Below are 21,147 nucleotides of genomic sequence, written 5' to 3'. Positions count from 1 at the left end.
TATCCTGTACATTGGTCATCTAAGGACACCCTGTATTACCGTTGACTTCTGTTGTGTAAGATTATTAACACAAATAACGTCAAAAAAAGACGTTACGTCAATATTCAAGGCTTGTCGTTGAGAGCAAAAGTAAAAGGCATGGCGCTGGCACGTCGTAGCTGGCAGCCTACATGATTGAGCCCTGAGTCTTCGATGGTGTGTGCGTCTTAACGAGTCCACATGATATAATTGGAGGAGCTGCCGACTTAGGCGACTCGTTTGAGGTGAGAGTATTAAATAAGAATCAACATTTCAGTGTTCTTCGATGCGGGTCAGGCACTGTGCATCTAGGCCACGCAGGCATGATCATAAGGCTTGGTTAAAGCAGTGCCTTATATGTGGGCTGGTAGCCTGCGCTGTCACGTCATACTCTTAAAGCCGGAGCTTAAGTGTCCCCTACCACCAAATTATAATTATATATTTTCACGGCAAGATAAAAACGCTGGCGTCCTTACTAACAGAATAGAGAGTTTTGAAATAGGGGGCCCAAGCTTTGGGGCCCCCAAAGAGCTTGAGGCGTCGAAAGGCGTATGCGCAGAACGTAAGGCCCGCTTGGAGTCTTGGATTAGCGCTAGGGGCGGCCTCTATATTTCTAAAATAACGTTCTTCCCAAACCGCCTTTGGGTCGCTTGGATTACGGCAACATTGGCAGCGTTCAACCAAGTGGCGGCGCTCGCCTCGGCACACATTCGTCGTCACTGCTCCATGGTGTCACGCGTTCATGGAAAACGAAAGGCCAACGAAGCTTATGCTGTCTCATGATGCCCCTACCACCAAATTTTAGCGATAAAACGCACTATATTTTCTGATTGCTTTCTGATTTACCGAGCTGCTAGGCTTAGCGAGTTCGCCTCTTTTGGTTGCCATGGGGACCAGACGGCGGAAAGCGCGGAAGGTTCAAATGAGGTTTCCCGGTCTCGGCCTGGATTGACAATTGGCCCATTTCGTTTTGTATGACGAAAACGTTTTATATACCTGGTAGTTTTATTATTGTTATGTGCAATAATAGTACTTTTGATAAATAAAATAGCGTTGTTGATTTTTATATGTTTAAATGCTTTTCCTTGGTTTACCGTCGTGGCGCTGCAATCGACGAATTCAAGCCCAGCTCCGCTGCTTCAGGAAAACCCCTATTCTAAAACTCGCCACTTGGCTAGTACGTCGCGCCACCGCATGCTATTTCCTTGGGGGCCCCAAGCCTTGGGTACCTCTATTCTAAAACTCCCTAATAACCGGATAGTTGTACGTTGCGACACGCCAGAGGTACTTTCGAGCGCCCTCAGTCCTATAATTAAACCTTCTTTTTACAAGAAGCAAGGATAAGACGCGCGCGTGAGAAAAAAAAATAATTGGAGAGGGGACACTTAATTTTTTGTAAGATCAAGACACGGCCTCGTTAATGGCTCGTGTTTGCTGGCTCCCTTTGCGAATCCCGTTAGGTACATGACCTTAGTTTCTCACATATACAACTATTTTGTTTTGTAATTTCTGCCTCTAAAGTTCCACAAATACTTTTCGCATACAGTCTCAAGCTACCAAATTATCCGAGAGGCCACCGGGCAGAAATGTAAAATCTCGCTTTAACCCAGATGTACGAAGGCACCTGCGTAACTTCGTCGTAGCTGTCTAACTTGGAATCTCAGGCTCCCTGAGCGATGCAATTCAATGGCGCTGTGATCTAAAAAGATGAAATCCACGTTTGCAGCACCTGCGAAATCGGCCATGTCACGTGATCTTGTGACGTCCCCCTCTTATCTGCCAGTTATTGGGTAGTCATATCAAACCATTTTCATCGCAGCGACGACATCGACAAAGCCGACGCCATAGTTTCTGAAAAACGGGCCCATTAAGGCTAATAAATTATGCTTAGTAAGGTAAGGGGCCTTTGAAGTTGTCGCGTTAACAAGGTTGAGAAAGCTAGAAGTTGTTTTGGTAGCTTATTCTGCCTCCGAAAAGTATATTGCACAGATCTGAATGCTCTCTATCTTACGCTGTGTGCTTGAAGCAGGAAATGACGTGCACAGATTTTTAAGCTCATAAAAATGGAATCAGTAAAGTGCGAAAATTTGCTGAAGTTTTTTTGCCATTAAATATGAAGCATCGCAATACAGCGCTTGCCCGTTCTTCCTGTCTGTGTGTTTTCCTGGTGAGCTGCTTGATATTTAATAGATAATGCAATGAATGAAATTAGCGTTATAAATGGTGGCGGATATAAAACGTAAAAAAGTCAAAAGTTATTGGTTTCAATTAGTATCAGGAGTTGGCCTCCGCCGAATATGATTTTTATACGTACAATGTGATGAACACACTTTGGAAAACTCAAAATTAGAACAACTTTGCTTTTCCGCGGTAAAACAGCTTTCCCTCATTACATATCGATGACTGTCGATTGTATTTCTCTGCAGTTTTCACCAGTTTAAAGACTACCGAAAAAGGAACCGACCTATTCATCATTCGACGCATTGACATTATAAGCAAGCACACTGAACCGCAGATCACAGCAGGTAAGCGCACATTTTTTGCTTTTTAAGCCAGTAATATGTTCTGGCCGTGAGTGCTAACGCCTTCAGTTTAGAGACAAAAAAAAACAGTGATTTATCCATAGCTAACCTGCAAATTTTAAGTGGAAAATCTTGAAATGCTTCCTGGTTATATTCAAGTTTAATTAGTCTTGTGAAGGTTTAATTACGGCCAATTTGCATTGATATCCTGTAGTGTGACTGTGCCGAACTTAATGCTTAGCTTGGCCTTTGAAGCTTAACTAAATCTAACAAGCGCAATTCGTCTCAAAAAAGCGGAATTACGCCAATTTGTGTTTCAACACGTCCACATTTCATTCTCTGTCGACAGATTCAAGCAAGTTTACTTAATTTTAGTAAGACACTCCTTCATGTATGGGTTACTATCGTGATTGCGATCGTCCTCATGATGGTTATGGTCCCTCATAGCAAGTGCAGTGATCATGTACAGCTAAGCTAGGATTGGCCATTACCACAGCTACACTCGATTAGGAGGACGGAATTCATAAATTCACGCTATCCATTGTGCTAGGAGAGACGTGCTTCACACTAAAAAAAGAACAACGAATCATCGAAGGTCTGCACTATCAACCATTAAGGACAAAAACTCACGTTCGGGTGAGTAAAACGATAATTTTTGCACTCATAGGCATCTCAATGCTAAGGTCAATGCCCATTCATCTCCCCGACAAACCGTTGTTGATGAAGGCTCATTCAAAGTGAGTGCATAGTTACTTTGTGTGTGTACGTGTGCAGCGCGGGATGTCGATACCAGACCTTGAAGGAAGTTTCTTAGTATTTTGTTCAAGCGTACTTTTAACCTCTTATGTCAACTATTAAAATAACGCATCTACTTTATTAGGACCAACTTTTCTTTTTTGCTCAACCATTCTCACATTCTCACCCACTTCTATGTGCTTAATACGTTAACGCTTGTCACTTTTTGTATGGTTATAATAAAGCTGAAGGCTCTAAAGGGACAGAAGACTCATCAAGATTATGATCGAAATGAAAAGACCTTGCCTCGTATGATATAGATCAAGTGTGACAGTATCCAAGAAACGAGAGTTTATCATTTTAATTTGGCATATGAAGTCACGTGAAAACGACTGGTGTCGCCTCTTGTGGCAAAACACTGTAATTATTAATGTAGTAACCCACGTGACAGCATCCTGGGGTCTTGGCAAAATGTCGCTTGTTTTCGGGAGTGCACAGTGTTATCTATATTTTGAAGAGTGCTCGCTTTGAATTATATTTGGTGCGCTCTCCGCCGCACCAATCACCAAACATTAGCCTCTTAACGTATCGCCTTTGATGTGCTTTTAACGTGTCACAGTGTTCTGAATTTTTTTTCTTTCTTTTTTTTTGGGGGGGGGGGAGGGGATGAAGCGGTGATTATGGCCCGCTAGAAATTCATTCGATGATGCGTATGTTACTGTTTTGTGACACTCTAGTGTGTAGAAACCAAACTTGACATTACTGTGTACTAAACAATGTCTAAATACTTGCTGGCGGGTGAAATTATATTAGTTTACAGACATCACTTTTACCTAAGCACAACCATCATCGTGGTCGCTACTCATGGTTTTCAGCATCGGACTACATAAAAAAGGGCGCATGCACTCACCTTAAAATTCTCGGTAAATCTTTTTCTGCTTTGTTCCTGGCAAAACCGTTACGAAATTGACCACTCGAAACAAGAAGGTTTACATTGCGCCAAAAAACAAAATTCAACGCTTAGATCGCCGTGTTCTTTCGTTTCTCTAAAAGCTCAGCACATAACTGCTATATTTAGAAATTCGTGGAGCATGCTGAAGTTCCCGTTTAAGCCAGTCATCTTGCTTTGGGAAGTTCTTACAACGTTAAGAAATTGTTTAAAAATTCCAGCGGCCTTTATTTATGATAGCCAGCATTGTCGCTTTCTTCCCAGTCCATATTCCTTCAATTTGACTTAGCACCAGTTAAATACACACTCGACGGCTGCATTATCGGAATATCTCGGTGTTTGCGATATTTCACTCTATGCGCATTCAGGGGGTTCACAGCAAAGTTCACCAATTTTTTTGAGCAACCGATTGAATGGCAGCTGAGATAACGGCGCCGAGTATAACTCTCCGACTTTTGGCGTTCGCAGCCCAGTGGATTGGTGCCGTGAGAAACTACACAAATGGCACGTACGTAGGCCTGGACGCGATCCAGTTCCAGAAGCAAGTGCTCGTAGCACTTGCAGGTCTCCTGAAATCTGCTTCTTGGGGCCCAAATGGCTTTCGTGCAATGTTGGCTTGGGGTCTCTTCGATTACCTCCTCGATTATGCGTTGCCGAAAAATGCGCTATTCGGAGAGGTCGAGGAAGTGGCCTGCTACCGTCATGTCCTCAATGTCATGGAATACGCAGCGACCAGCCGCTACCTGCATTCAGGTGGGTCAACCCTACGCCATCTTTAGAAGACTAATGCGTGTTCTCTAGGCATGGCAGAAACAAACTTAAAAGCGTTGGTAGTGTTTTCAGTTCTTGAAGGCTATGCAGCCTTTGAAATAACTGCCACATTTACAGAACTAGGCGGAGTCAGGAAAGTTAATTTTGGGGTGCATGAAGCAAGCGGTGTAACAGCTAGTTTATACAGATTTACTAGTTTCTAATAAGCCCATCTCTAAATCTTTATTAGCTTCAGAAAGCCTTTTTATACAGCCATAATTAGTGGCAAAGACACCACTTTAGTAGGCTGAATTCTGGTGTATGTTTTCAAGCTATGATGGAAACAAGCAGAGCCCCTAAAAAGGGATTAAGTTAAAAATGCCCTCATGCAGGCATGATCATTCTTTGAATGGGCCTACGGTCATTCAGGGAGCTTCCATGGTGAATGAAGGTGCAGTGCTATCTTCACATCGTCAACTTTACATAAGCGGCATGAAAGATCCTGGGAATATTTTCATATAGTTTTCTATATAAGCGTGAAAAGAGTTTCGGGGTGTACTGCAAGAAACGCTAAATATACTGGTTGAGATCCGTTTCCGGAAATATGAGTTTTGAGCGCAGAACGCCCAGTAGGAGATGCAGCAGGAGATCCCATGTAACTGGAAGGAGATTCCATATGCTTCCATTTAAAGCATGATAAGCTGTCCCAAAGTAGCGCTCCAGTCTTAGGCCTCCAAAGGAAGAGGAGGTCACTAGGACGAAGCTGAGATTACATAACTGATTTGACTTTAGGGCTTAAGGGAGATACGGTAATAAGATAATTAACGCTCAGAGTCAGCAACTTTTCCAAAAAACAAAAGGGTACCCGCCTATATGAACCAATGTCACGACTCTTCCAGTTCACGTTCCCCTCATGTTCGCCCTTGCGCCATTAAAATCCATCATCATCATCATCACGTGAGCCGCTGAACTAATTGATTTATGACGAAACATCCTTTCATTCTGCTTCAAAGGGCATTAAAATATGTGTTTTTTTCTGATTCACTTTCCTTGCTAAGTATCTCATAGTTTGTTTTAAAAATAGTTTCGGTAGTATGCCTTCCTACCTACAAGTAGAAAAAAATGCAGTTTGCTCTCGCGCTCCGCCCTGTTCGCCAGAATAATGCTCTCTTAGATAAAAGTCGCTAGCGTCCCTGCTACCCTACATGTGCTAAACAGCCTTGTTGTCGCCTCCTTCCATTTTCTCCAACGCAGCGGTCACAGAGAATGCGCTGAAACGGGCTGCGGATACGTTTGAAGGTGCACGAGAAGTCATCAGAACCCAACTGATTCACGGTTCGAACATCCAAGATACGCTCAAGTCGGCTCTTTTGCGCATCCTGTTCTTCATGAATGTTCACATTTGCAGCCCCGAGGGACGATTGGACGAAATCTTCGTCAACGAGCATTTCGGTTGGTGCATGCTCACTGTGTCACTTTCCTTGTTTGGCCACCTATATTTACGTGAAAAGCAAAAGAGAAACTGTTATATTGTTTTCAACAGATAACGGCAGGGATCTTGTGTAAAATAGGTCACCTTCAGATAGGACAGGCAGGCACGCGATCAGAAAGAGTTGACTCTGCAAGCAACACTTTCTGAACGTTTGGCAGCGTCACGAGTGTAAAGATGACGCGAGCAAATATGTGGTGAAACCACTAATTTTTCGAACGTGAGAAAGAACATTATGAAGGCAGAGCAGTCGCCATTGGATGCGCCCTTCAGAGCCTTTATGTCAATCTGAGAATAGGGAAGTACAATTTCCTAAATAGGCTATCACGAACCTTAAATGAGCTTGTTTAACCATTTCGCGCTGAATATATTCATATGCAAAGGCTCTCAACTCAACTGTTCATATTAGACGAGAAATTTGAACTTAGCACAAAATTTTTCAAGAGCTATTGGAAAACCTGGACTCACACAGAGGAGTTCTGAATATAATTTCTAAGCGTCTGCTTAGGCGCTATGATGAGCTATTGCCAGTGGAAATTCGCTTCGGGCGCATTTCGGGTTTCGGCCCTATGAACGATGGCCCACGATGCGTATCGCTCACTCGCAATGACTGGGGAACGTCGAGTTGCCCGGGTTTTGCGAGCCTGTTCGTTGGCCAGTCGACTAGCTAAGCTTCTCAGGCACTTCACGCAGCTCATTATCGCTTGTAACCCTAGGTTGCCGGGTTTGGCCGTTTTCACGTGCTGCTGCTATAAAACGCGGGGAAGTGATGTGAGGAACGGAAGCACAGTATGGTTTGCGGGTCTTGTGAGCGCGGTCATAATCAATGCAGTTACATGAGTACGCCAAAGTGTCAGGTAGGAATAACATTATTCGTTGCTTATGGCACATTTTCTGTGCACAATCCTCAGCAGCGCCGTCACCCCGGTAGTGCTGCGATAGGCGCAGTGAAGATGACGTGCCTTTATAACCTTTAAAGGAGAAAATTACTGCAGAATTATTCGGATAGCCTTCAATCTGCGCTGTTCTTCCTCCGCATTCAGACTTTCCAGATTTGAAGTGAGCGACTGCACCGCTATGAGGATGCCTGATGCATTTACGCAAACTAAATTGGGCAGTTCCGAATGAATGATGCTTCGCGCATGTTCTTTCACCGCAGCCTGCATAGGAATCAGCCCCAAGGACACAGAGTTAACTACTACAGTTGGTGCACAATCGACGTGCTGTGATAGAATCCCCCCAGAACTCGACTTTAGATGGCGAAAAATATAACTTGTAGGTGCTTACGAGGCTGATGTGTTCTATTGGTGCGTCTATTTGGGTAGTGTCGCGAATGCTCTGCGCGTGTATTCAAGGCTCCCTCGGCACAGAGCGACCTCCGACCTAACGTCGTCTAGAGGAATCCGATTTATGCGACAAGTATGGCTGCTACCACCTACGGATGTAATCTCGTTATTATTGTAACAGCGAGTTGCGCAGATCGTTAGACACCTTTAAAATAAGGGTCGACTGCAAATTTACTTCCCTGGATGTACATTCACAAGCAGGTTAGGGGAAATAAACAATAGTCAGACTGCCCTGGCACCTTCTCTGTGGTAAATATGAATTTAATATGGCCGCAGAAAAGCTTCATTTGCGAGTGCTTTTATCAGTTCAAATAATGCGAAAACGCAAAGGACAAGACAAGTATAAACAATAACAAACGCCAAATTGTCGAAGCTAACACTCTTACTTAGAAGTTTTAGGTGAGAAAGAGATGAGTTAGTTGCTCTTATATTTCCATATTGGTTTAAGCGTTTTGTATATGTATTCACGGAAAAAATGATGAAAAGAAAGCTTTCCCTTTTCCAAAATTACTGTAGTCATTAGGAAAAGTCTGGAGTTGAAAATAAACCTACGTCTTTGATGGTTGAGAAAGGTAAGAACGAAGTAATTAATATTATGACTGAAAACGCACAACGTGATTTCATGCTCTTGCGAAAAGCAATTGGGCGACGAGTAAGAGCACTTCTGAAATCCCTTAACACGAACGCATCAGGCCGTGCGTGCGCCATGACTGACCTTTATTGAGTTCGTCATCGCTAAAAAATAAAACAAGGCACGGGTGGCGCCTCATTGCCATAGCAGCGTGAAGAGAGTCGACTGGAAAAATTCGATGCGATACACCTGAACCTCGCTACAACCAATGTAACGTGGCGCGTGAAACATTTTTTGAAACAAAATATTTGATAAGAAATCAGGCCAAATACTCTGAGATTAAAACAGAACGTTCAGAAACATAAATTATTTACAAAAAAAAAACGATCAGCTGCTTCTGCTGAGCGCCGTGGGGCGAATTTTACACTCATTGAGGAATTGCAACTCAAGGTTGTCATCAGGAGCACCAATAAAACTGCGGATCAGTTCAAATGCGTCCATCCCATTCAATGTAGACGGTCAGAGTTCTGAAGCTAGATAACAGGGACCGATTGCTGCTCTGCCTCAGAAGAAAACGGGAGCTTATACCTGCGACTTATCCCCAGCCCAGTCGTCAACACCACCAAGCAATTTTAGTCCTCTCGGACCTCTAGTCACCCTCTGAGTATGTAGAACGTTGTCGACAGCCTTGTTTTGTTTGTTTGTTTCACCTCGTGCGCACACCACGGTCTACGATTTAAAAATTTTCTAGCAGTATCAACATCACCAATACAATCACCTTCATATGTAAGCAGTGCTATGATAGAGGCCAGTTGGTTCTAAACGCGCTACGACGCACTAACAATTGAAGAGACGTCAAACACAGGCAAGGCGAAGGAAGCGCGAACTCAAAACTGTTTAATGAAAATGGAATACTTGTTTTTATAGTTTTTTTAAATGCAAAATTGTGTTAGTGATGCTTCAATCACACTGACCTAAGCCGATATTGACTTTATCGAGAACGGATAGCGGTTCGTCGACATGTGCATTATATGTGATAATCCTAGGTAAAAAGTGTATTAATCTAAGAAATGTATAAAAACAAGTGTCGAATTTCCCCTAAACAGTTTTGAGTTCGCGCTCTCATCGTCCTGCCTCTTTTTTTACGTTTCTTGAAAATTTATCGTGTCGTAACGAGCTGAGAACCAACACCTTCATGTGTTTGAAAGGATGCATCACTAGAAGAACACGTCTATTCCGGGAATATTTTTATAAACTAAATCTCCGCAAGCATGCAGAAGTGGACAGTGCGTTTATTTATATTGTAAACACATTTTGAAAGCGGGCTTCGACGGTGTTCTCATAAGAAGGAATGGGCAGCTACATCCCATGCACCATCCGGGTGAATATTTTGGGGGTAACTTTACTGCTCTTACTCTTTCAACCTTATTCAATTTCTTCAATTAGAAAAAGGGCGATTCGTTTCTTTCACGAGTTCGAAACACTTGCGAAGCGTACCTTACTAATTCGAAAGAAAATAATCACGTGCCTTCCAATCGACCACTCTTGAGACAAGCTTCAAATGACCGGTAAACATCTGTGATGTTGGTATAGTTTGCGTGTGATTGACAAGTTAGGCGCAAAGTTCCGTGCTTCTTCCCACTAGGTAAGTCAGGGTGCAGTGAAACAAGGGTACGGCAAAAACCTTCTACCTAATGTACCGCTATATAAGTATAGTTCAGTGACGAGTGACAAGGGCAATTCTGATATTTTTGTGTCACAGAAATGTTTCGTAATTAATCTCAGAGGAATATTGCTAACTAATTAGAACATAATTGTGCTTCAGCGAAATTCAAAAGACCATCAGTATGCAGTTAGTCGAGGGGCAACCTAATATCTTGAAAACTGTCATTTATAAAAATGTCGCATGCCATATTTTCACATTTTACGAAAGGCTTTCGATTTTGGCTTTCCGAAAGCTCTCAGTGATGATGATAGTGCGTCGGTAGCTGCCTGCTGACAATGCATCACTTGTTGCGTGTGCAGCTGATTTCCCAGACATGTCAGCATCTGGCCCCTTCCTGGACGCGTTCTTCAAAGCGCTGTCGGGACGGGCTCGCCAAAAGTGGAAGGACCAGACGCACATCTTATTCAACACCAGCAGGGCGACGCCGTACTACTCAAAGATAAACAACAGTGTGGTCATCCCGGCGGGGGCACTGCTGCCTATTTCTTTGTTCGCTGACGGACATCCGGCATTGACCGTAGGCAGTTTAGGGGATGTAAGTACCTAGAAACGCCTGGCGAAGTGTCTCGTGAACAAGAGAAATTCTCTAAATATATACCACGCTACAATCTCTACCAGAGTTCTTTTTTTTGCCGCATAGCTTGTAGTTCAGCTGCATAGTGTATCCATTTTGCCTCGCACCTGAAGCTTTAAATCTCTCGAGGGTGACGGAAATCCTCGGCTTATTATATCCTCGGAGGGAGGGACGTAGGGAAAGAGGGAGGGAGGGAGGTACTAGCATGGCATGGCAAGCTTGGCATGCAGGTAGGCCGGGAGGCTGGCTGGCTGGCTGGCCGGCTGGCTGGCTGGCTGGCTGGCTGGCTGGCTGGCTGGCTGGCTGGCTGGCTGGCTGGCAGATAGGTAGGTAGGTGTTCCTCTGGATTTCCTTTCACAACCCCGGCATTTCTCTCATCCCTCCAGCCTAATCGTATGTTCAGTTATGCCGGCAACTGTACCATGGGATGAAACTGTGAAAGTCAGCCTCCTGTTGTATATACGATGTCCCCAGTGCCTGCTCGTCATTATATTGTTTTATTTGGTCCACAAGGGCACTGGAAATGGGGAGAGATTGCTCCCTCGTGCAGCTCACAATATGGTTGGAGCATGTTAAGCAAGTCTGTCGTACTAAATCTCAGAGAACAAACAGTCGACCTTGACCGTTGACGCAAGATACAGGTCCCTCTTTTGCCTTCTACAAAATCGAACTGTGCTATTCGAACTACTTACAAAATAGAAGTGTTCGTCTGTGCAAGAAAGGTGTATTTGCTTTATCCCACATCACGACCTGCTTCGCGCAATCAGATACGCTCTGTGCGCCCCCTACATGCGCTCCTAAATTTTTCATCTCTAAAAGAAAACTGAAAAACCTTTCTCATAATTCGACGAGGTAGAATATTTGCCATGTGCGAATCTTGAAGACTGAGCCTTCCGATGAGTCGATTTTAATTTGTGCGCATTAGGACACAAGTTATCGCTAAATAGTCCGGGTTTTGACGATGGTATATGAAGACAGTTTGACCAATCAATGTGCACTACGAAAAAACTGTTAATTGACCACCGGGTGAAAAAGGATACTGCCACGCAGTTAATCACTATGACGGCCCCTCATTGGGTGAGTCACCTTTAGTTGATCCATGACTACTTTGACACAGGTTGGGTCCTGCCGACCTATCTGTCTCAACACGGGTTCAGGAAGTCAGTTTTCACTTCCAGAGAAGAGGATGGAGATATAAGAAAGTAACTGGTGGCGAAAAGTATAGCGTGGTCGCTAATCAATCTACAGTGTGCAGAATAAGGAGCAGGTCTGGCGTGCCATACTATCAGTGATGGACAAGTTGACGCCACTTCGCAATGTGTCACCTCATGAGTTGCAGGAGCTGCTTCTTCCGGGAAAAACTCTATTTTTAACTCTTCGCTGCCACGTGACTCTCATCGGTTGCTTATGTTTCGAACCACCTTGGACTCAAGACTAAGGCCCACGGGCAGATGATCGCTTCGAATAATTAACTGCCATGAAAGAGGTGATCGTTGAGCAGCTAGACATTAAAGATTGCAACGCAGTAGTAACAAGGACGAGATGAGAAGAAACAGATTTGTATCGTCCCTGTTAGTACTGTGTTGCAATCTCCAGTATGAAAAACCAACTAGCCAGTCAATATGTTTTAAACAAATTCCTGAGCAGTTAACAGAGAAATGCTTCCATGGCACCAGCGATCTCCAAGCTCCTGGCGGATTTCAGGGGCCGCAGTGTAGTTGGCAGTCAATCAAAATGTCGGTCCGATCACTACTTAAAATTTGGCGGCATTCGCTTTAATAAGAGCTGCATGAGAATGAAGCCCGAAAATTGAAGTATAAGCTGCGATAAGGATGCCATTATCGCTAGAAATGTGGTTTTGCTGAACAGCGCGTCAGCGTAACGCAAGCTTGCGTTCAATGCAGGCCTTGGCCCACGAAATCATGAAGGCGTTCGATGTCAAAGGGCCCGACCAGTGCTACACTGCGGCGACCATCAAGAAGTACGACACCGCCGTGAAGTGTCTGGAGACGTCTCAAAAAAAGGTAACATGCATGCGGTGGGACGTGACCTTTAATTGACGTGCATTTTTATTGAAATCAAACAATTTATACAGCTCTATTGTGCTCCACATCGCAGAAATATATTGGTGTATATGCTACGTAATTTGTACTTTGGGAAAATTTTATATCATATGAAAAGACTTGCATTTGAGAGAAATTAATGAAATTGGTCGACGATTGCTCAGTATGGCTGCTAAAATTCTCTTTAGTCTTCACTAAATGTTTGGCTTGAAAGTCCCATAAAATTGAGTTTCTGATGTCACCGCATTCCGCGAGGACTATTCATATAATAGACAACCGTGGCTTCAGATAGTTCGAATTCTACTGCTTCTTTCGGACTGTTTGCGATACGCGTGCGCGCCGTTAGAGCACTTGAGGGGACAAAACACAGGCCAAAATATTTAATGTGAATATGGTGCAAATGAAGAAATCTTGCGTCGGTGAAGCTCTCCCATATCCTAGAAACGATGATTTATAATTTTAATTTAGCTCTTAAAATTGCATAAAGCATGTGATTTCTCGCAGCGAAACGCTGCCATTATCACTGTAGAACCCCATGTGACCACATCTCGGTAAAATGTCATAGATTTTCTTAAGTGCACAGTGTTCTCCATATTTTTTAAAGGGCAGTGGTAGGCTTGTTTTATTATATATAGCGCTATCTCCCGTGCGCGCGTCAGTGAAAGCCGCCCTTCTTTCGCATTGTCTGTGATGTGCATTTAGCGTTTGTCACTAGATGGCGCCAGAGCGTTTTCAAATTCCTTGTATGAAACTGCGATCACGGCCGAGGTACGGTGTTCAAAAATAGGGGTAGTGGGCGAGTGGGCTGAGATGGCGGCTCTTCCTTAGGCACTTCATGTCGCCTCCGAGAGGTGGCGCTACAAACATTTCCACCTGAAATATTTTGCACTCTGGCACCTGCGCATTGCGGGATCTGCACGTTACTTCATCGAAGTTTTTGATTGCGCCTAACAGCGTAAATCTAAATGAGATGTTGTTATCAGTTTTGTAAAATATGGTGTAAATTCGCATTCGCGTTATGCGTAAAAACAACACTTCGCCACTCTAACTGCGATGGCTCGGGAGGCATCAAATGGACAGCTGGCGGCAGGTTGTAGCTGCCACTTTGACGATAACCGTTTTTGCTACATCTAGCACCAGCAATTACTGCCTAATGCTGCACTACGGTCCACGTACATGGAGCGGCGCACTCTCGACGTTCGCTTAGTTGCAAACCATTGCCCAAGGTGACCATACTTAGTCAAGTTGCGGGCAGCTTTTTTTTCCGGCACTAAATGCATATATCCTACGTGTGATGGGTACAAATTGGAGGAACGAAAAACGCAATAGACGGAACACACCTATTTATACAAAAAAAAATGTTTCCTTTAAAATGTCAAACAAGGTGATTTCCAGTTGTATAATATCATTCGAGTAAGCATGTCGAGCATTCAAATCGTGTTATTTTCGAATGTACTTTCAAGGGCATTCATTCTAACAGCGCGCAAACTAAAACGATGTGCAGTATTATTGAAACAGGATAATACATGATAGACAAATAAGCCAAATACAAAAATACTCAGAGCACTGCACAGGTTACAAAACGTTAATTTCACTGTTAATGTATGCGTACAGAAAGCATCCAGCAAGAAAAATGTTTACAAGATGAAATGTCATTTTTTTTTCCCGGAGCACAGACCAAACACAAAGCACTTTAACAGCATACTGGGTACACTGAGTAAGGCATGCAAAGTTTCAAAATATACAAAATTTCCATTAAAGTGAACTAGCGTACTGAAGACAAAATACGGAATTTTTGGTTCTTTCAGGTTAACAGCGAAGCTCCCTTTTAAAATCTGCTGACCGTGTCTTTATTGAAAACACGACCATTCATTCAGTCTAAAAACTTTGGAGAAAATTCCTTAAACACTGCACAGCTTTCTCATACAGTATCGCTTATTTTCCGGTGCTTAGCTGCTTCCCTTCTACTTCATTGCTCAGAGTTCAGGCCTTTCAAAGAACAAATGGAGCCATGTAGTTAAGTAGAAGCTAATGACCTCTGTTGTAAGTTAAGCTGCATGCTCGCTGCAACGAATGCCGCCCGCGCACCTTTCCCTCACGAGGGTGAGTATATCCATAACACTGTCAGCATGCAGTAATTGCTTACTAACACATTCTGTAATCAGATTTTCGAGCATTTTCACAAACTGAAAAGGTGTACTGGAGCGATAAAGAAAACCTGCATTATCTATCTGGTCGGAAGCAACGCCAGAGGTTTCTGCAGTAGATGACAATATCAGAGACAGGCATACAAAGGTCACAGTTTGTTTTCATTGTGTACTATAACCGTTACGTAGTAAACTAGGCGTGAACCACTTCTTTCTACATACTGGTCATTATCACCACATGACGCCAAAATTGCCTCTGCTGCAGTCCAATTTCTTGTGTCAATGAGGCTGTCAACTCGATCCCAAGCTGTGGTCCTAGGATGATGAGTGGTGCTACTTCCTCCAATTTCTAGCAGGGCACTCAAAGGCCATGGATCAGAATTTCCATACCTTACAGTCCTTAGCAAAGTTTAAAAGAACATACAAATCATGGTAATTCGGAACTGAGTAGGTGTAGGGCTGTTATCACATCCAGATGAATGCCGGACTACTCTAAACAGGTTTTCCAGATAATCTTGAATAAGTCTAGAGGTCATGATGTGAGGTATGACAGACGTTCAAGAGCACTTGACAGGGTGACCCTCCAATCGACGGCTGTGGACTCACTGTCAAGCCCTCCAGCTCTCCCTGCGTGCTGTTCCCAAGCTGTCAAATACTTCAAAAAGTTTCCAATTTTTGCACTGGAAGACGGCCGCAGAGTTGGTACCGGGAGAACATTACAGCGGTGAGCAGATTAATCCTACTGCATTAAAATTGTTAGATGTTTCAATATCTTCAGCAACATCGAGTTAAAATTGATGTCATATCAAATACTCATAGCAATGACCATGCATTAGGCAACTGTGAATGTAAATCACGAAGCTACATGAACAGTTTGTGGTAAACAGAAACAAAACATGTATTCAACACTGTAACCTAGAATGTGCTCAATATAAGTACCTGAAATATTCTTGCGTAGATTGAATACTTCCAATTCTTGCCTCTCAGCCTTGTAGAGTTGAAAACCTTGAAGCACGTTTCCCCCAAAAAGTTGAAATACAAGGCCAACTCTAATATTCTGTAATGCATTTGGCTGCCCATGACATATAGTAATGCCTGCCATGGCTTTGTCACGTTACAGGAGTCTATATTGAAAGTTTGTCTGAGGGGCTGCATTGAAACATGGAAGAGTGAAAAGCAGAATAAAACACGGATACAACACTTTTTATAAAAAAAGTTGGAAAACCATTGAGCTCAGTAACTGAATTTTTTTAAAGGTCAACATAACTAAGTAAACAAGGCACTCTTGCGTATTCAACCGGTGTATTGAAGGGAGACTTCAGCAAGCTGTTCCTCAGCAATTTAATCAGATGAGGAAAATCTGATATGAAATTTAGGTGGCGGCTGTCATCTACGGGATGCTTCACTCCGCATTTCACATTGTTTGCTCACCCGAAGACACCAAATATTCTCCACATGCATCTATTCCACGTCGCACTATCACAAGTAACAAAATCCGCGGATCCCGCTGTTCCCTGTTAAGATTATGGCTTCCATAATCACTTGGAATAGCAAGTCACCTTTCCACTGGCAGCAAACGTACCAATTACTTCGCTCCACTTAAATGGCCCAAACAAGTTAACCATTCCATGACATCGGATTTCGCACCTTTGTCTGTGGATGAAGCATGCTTTCCAAAATCCACAAAACTTTCAATGTGACCTAATATTTTAGCACACATATGTTCCGAAAGATTTAGTTCGTCAACAAGCAGGCCGCTATGTATCCTGAAGGTTTCCATACCTCGAATCGTTTCTTTGAGCTGTTCTAAAACATTTCTGCTGAACCCAAAGGCGTATCGCGGTAAACAGTCAAGTACCGCTTGGGAGTCGACTTGCTCAGAAGTACAAGTATTTTGTGGTAGCGAATATGGTTGTACAGACGCGACTTCTATATATTCATAATGAAGTGCTCCAAAACTCAAGCCTTACTGTAATTATTGCCCTTTTTCTTCACTTTTTCAGCTGCAAAACACTGCCTAACACACTCTTGTTGCTTCTGATAAAGTTCAGAAAATCGCTCATTAACAGTTTCTTCATCTAGTGAAGCATTTAGCATTTGCATCTTGTCACTGTCCCTCTTAGGTGTAGCAGCTCGAGTCTCAATGCGTCTGATTTTTTTTTGTGCTGTGCATTTAAGCCGCTGAGCATAATTGGCAATGACCTGGAAGGCGTTGTTGCAATCTTCAACGTCTATTCAAAAGCACTTTACACAAGTACTTGCACCGAATGCACAGTCGTCATGAAAAAAAAAAACCTGGCTTAAAATATGATTTGCAAACAATACATTAGGATATTTACATTGAAAGTCTAATGAAAAATTGATGCCCCATTCCTATTCCTTACCTTTGCTTTGAACTCTGCCAAGACATTTTTGTTGGAAGTATGTTCGCTTCTTCACTGTAAGCTGACTCCTGATAGCTTCGATATATAAGGCTAGACAGTAACCACAAGAATTCAGGGCACCAACGCAAAGTTCCATGGCTTTTGCTCTTGTAAGCATGTTGTCTGCTTCTTCCGAAAGATGCAACCAGCATTCTTCAATTAGTCGTCCTCTGGCATACACTTTTGCATAGACGTCAGATAGCTTACAACCACGAACATAACCAATTTTTCTGACACAACACGTACTCACTTCCTTGAGATTCTGGAAACTGTGTTTTGTCCAGTATTCAGATGGAGTGTTCAGTTCAAATAAAAACTTTCTCCTTTGTACCTCAGCTGAGCTGGCTGCTGCATACGTCGTTTTGTTAGCGCCGAGTCCGTCAACATTTTCGGGCAATGACAGGCCACGCGACGACGGCTCGTCAGTTGTATTCCGAGTTTTCTTGCTGCTGGTCCGAGCTCACTTTAGATCAGTGCTCGAGTCGTGCGTGAGTCCGGACTCACGTTCAGATCACGACCTTGTGAGCGAGTCGCGACTCATGCTCAGATCGTAACCTTAGTCCTGAGTAAGTCCGGACTCACATTCAGCTCATGAACTGAGTTGTGAATAAGGACTACAATTCAGATCGTTATCTGAGTCGTGAGTCCACAACAAGACTCAGATCGTGACCTGTGTTTTCGTGACCACTTTGGGCGCTTTTTTCCCCTAAGAGAGTGAAGGAACGATTTATTGCCGCGAAAGAGGGCGTTTGCGGGTTGGGTGGCTTGGCTATGTCTCTCGGTTACCGAAAGAGAGAGTTATGTGCAGCGTCCTTCTGTGTGTGCTAACGGGCGCATTTTGCTCATTTGGCGCACAATGGATGCTGCCACTGATATAAAACTTGAAGGGCAACTCCGGAGGTTCTTCGACGTTCAAATATTCTGGTGCAAGTTTTACTGTAGGTTTTTCTCACCGCCTTGACGCATTCTACCAAGTTTGGGCGCAGTATGATGATTCATGCGCGCGCAACACAATTTTAAAATGTGCAGTATTCTTGCCTTCATTTGAGAGGATTTCTGCGGCCAGTACGCGTTCGTGACGTCACAGACAGTATACCCACGTTACTGCCCTTTCCCCGTGTGATCACAAAATTTCGAGGCCTGTATTGGATACCTCAGACATTTTATGCACTGCATAAATATTTCCTTACTTTATTTCATACATCTAACGCGCGTGCGAGTTGCACGTGCAATATTTTCCAAAATTGTATGTGACGTCACCGTTTCGTTAACTGGTACGTTCTGGCCAAGAAAACAGTTCGGTTTCGATGTGCTGCTTTTTCTTTTTAAAAATAGTTCTGCTTGGAATTTCGAAAAACAGTTTTTGTGTTGCCGTCAGGACATATCGAGGAATGTATTGCGTTCAGAAACTCAAAATGTCCAAAAACCGTAGTTGCCCATTAAGGTGGATAAATGCCCATTCAAGCCCCTTCAGACTTTTTGTTAACTCCTGCTTACAGCCCTAATATCAAATATTGACTGTGCTTGATAACAAAGTAAAAATCACAGCACTTCACTAAGATGAAAGACGGTCAACTAAACCAAAGCAGAAAAAGAAATCATTCTCTCTAAATATAATATATAATACAATATATAAATATAAATATTAATAAATATAATAGTCAAGGCCACTTGGGCAAACGCATTGCTCCCTCAGCTCAATGAGTGATTTAGTCCAAATGACTCCGAAGTCGAAATGAGCGAGCCCAGAAGAATCTCGACCCAGATGAAATGACTCATGAGCGAGTCGAAATGGGTGAGCGAACCGAAGCAAGCCGCGAGTCAGCGTTAATCGTAAGTAGAAATCAGTGAGCCTTGAGTCGAGGTGAATCAGCATCTGTTGTGAGTCTAAATGAGTTTGAGTTCATGAGTTCGGTGATATCGAGAGCGTGTAAGTCTGAATTTAAGTGAGCCCGCAGGTTGACCAAGATTTTGTGGGTGAGCTTGGTATGCACTGGTGATTTCGGTAATGTATGCTCACTGCTACCGTCTGCCGCTACAGCACGCCTTCAGCGTCTCACTCGCATACTGACTTAACGCACCGGCACGTGACGGACAAGTGGCGCCATCTGGCGGCCTCAAGGCGGTATTTGCATAAGTACCGATAGCACGCGGTAGAGGTAAGCAGCAGCGCTATAAAGACCGCTGAAGAGCGGCAGTGATACTGCCATAGAAAACTAAAGATGTGAAGGACAAGAATCTGGAGAGACACAATCCTTTGCATGTATACAACATTCCCGAGTGTTAGGTTTAAAAAATTCCCAGCATTTGCGTAATATCTCTTTCGCTGCAGGCAAAGCTGCCGCTTCCTACAAGCAGAAGCCGATTTGTTGGCTTGGAGAACGTGGCAGACCTAGTGGGAATCAGCATGGCACACAAAATGTTTTGGGCTCTGCCCAGCGATCAGCGCAGCTGGACGCTGCCAGACGTGAACCTGACTGGAGAGCAGCTCGCCTTCGTGGGTCGCTGCATGACAAAGTGCAAGTTCGATGCCAACACGCCGACGGAAAACCTCGCGGGCCCGCGAGCCCGCTGCAATGTGCCTGCGATGAACTACCCCTTGTTCTTGGTGGCTTTCGGTTGCAGCAGATCAGCGCGCATGCGCGAAGAGCGCGCGTGCACCTTCGGGTTCTGAACTTCGGGTGCAGGAGGGGACCTTTGACCGATGTCTCATTTCTCATGTTGATCGGAGATTGTAGAAACAAATTTGGGAGCCGATAAACAAGCGTCATGAAGTAGCCGATGTATACTTTCGCGTCAACCGCGGACTGTTGCGGCGTTCCGTGACGGCTGATCGTGGCACTCATGTTATTGCACGTGCCCATGTGCTGTGCGAAACAAGCGCGTGCATGTGGCAGAGCACCAGTTGGCGGAAATTAATACCTGACCCTGAAGCACATCCTCTTTCTGAGCCCCATTAACATCTTAGACTTTAAAAAAGGAGTGATAAAGGATAGATTTGAGTTAGCCTGTATCGATAGACTTATTATGCGTAAGGAAAGAAAGGTACCGTCGACGCACTTCTTATTCAATGGACCATGTACACTGAAGAGTCTTCTTCAGTGATGACGTGCGGCAAAAGGAATTTTGCTGCTAAAAACAGTAAAGTGCATTTAGTTGAAATATTTTTTTTAATTCATCCGAAGTAATAGCTAAATCATTGCTTTCTAGAGCACCTCAACAAGACAAATGGTAGTCTCAACGCGCGTGAATATTTGAATCTACGCGTGCATTGAAACCTCGCTTTACCAGACTACTAATGCACCTACGCTACGTGACGACGAAGACCGCCATGAAGGGAACATAAACAATTTTACCAACAGGGGCTCTTTAATATGCACATAAATCTCTAGGCCATTTCCGCACATTGCGTGCCTCACGAATACTATACCTTCGCAGCCTCAGCTTCCGTGCTATAGGTAGCCAGAACATCTCCGCTGCAATAAGGAATGACAGAGCGCATACATTTTAATGGCTAGAGCAGTGAATCTTTAGGTACGCGACACGATATTGAATTACCTATATGTAAGTGCCCTGGCGTTTTCCCAGAGAAGCTGGTTATTTTAGGTCGACGCCAACGATGCTGAGCGGTTAATAGTCGCAAAGAAAGGCCGAGTTCACGCGAAGAAATTAAATATGCAACTGCAGTGAACACCTCGTTTCACGGATGCTAGTTTAGAAGACTAGCAACTGGCTTGCTCAAGTAACTGTTTTTCTTTCATTAATGCTCAGCCATGAAATTCTCAACCAAGCATTCGGAAGTCGTACAAATTACACAGCTGTATATAAACGTTG

The 21,147-nt window shown here is 43.7% G+C and overlaps 1 protein-coding gene across 1 annotated transcript; it reads left to right on the top strand.

The window, feature by feature from the left end:
* Positions 1 to 6,235: 6,235 nt before the first annotated feature.
* On the top strand, positions 6,236 to 20,077 carry LOC146192644 (kell blood group glycoprotein homolog). The gene is made up of 4 exons (XM_084600064.1): positions 6,236 to 6,426; positions 10,406 to 10,641; positions 12,585 to 12,704; positions 19,646 to 20,077. The coding sequence occupies exons 1-4, from the start codon at positions 6,363 to 6,365 to the stop codon at positions 19,985 to 19,987; spliced, it is 762 nt and encodes a 253-aa protein (XP_084456190.1). The 5' UTR covers positions 6,236 to 6,362; the 3' UTR covers positions 19,988 to 20,077.
* Positions 20,078 to 21,147: the final 1,070 nt, after the last annotated feature.

This window comes from Amblyomma maculatum, chromosome 4 (genome assembly GCF_055883805.1).
Source record: "Amblyomma maculatum isolate TAMU_Amacu chromosome 4, ASM5588380v1, whole genome shotgun sequence".
Lineage (NCBI taxonomy): Eukaryota > Metazoa > Arthropoda > Arachnida > Ixodida > Ixodidae > Amblyomma > Amblyomma maculatum.
Note: the sequence above shows the minus strand (reverse complement) of the source record. Positions and strands in the feature narration are given on the sequence as shown.

Bases quoted from the DNA above. Each gene is read 5' to 3' on its own strand.
- LOC146192644 (XM_084600064.1), top strand. From the start codon at position 6,363: ATGAATGTTCACATTTGCAGCCCCGAGGGACGATTGGACGAAATCTTC. The intron at 10,642-12,584 runs GTAAGTACCTAG...CGTTCAATGCAG, and splicing joins CCGTAGGCAGTTTAGGGGAT to GCCTTGGCCCACGAAATCAT. The intron at 12,705-19,645 runs GTAACATGCATG...CTTTCGCTGCAG, and splicing joins TGGAGACGTCTCAAAAAAAG to GCAAAGCTGCCGCTTCCTAC.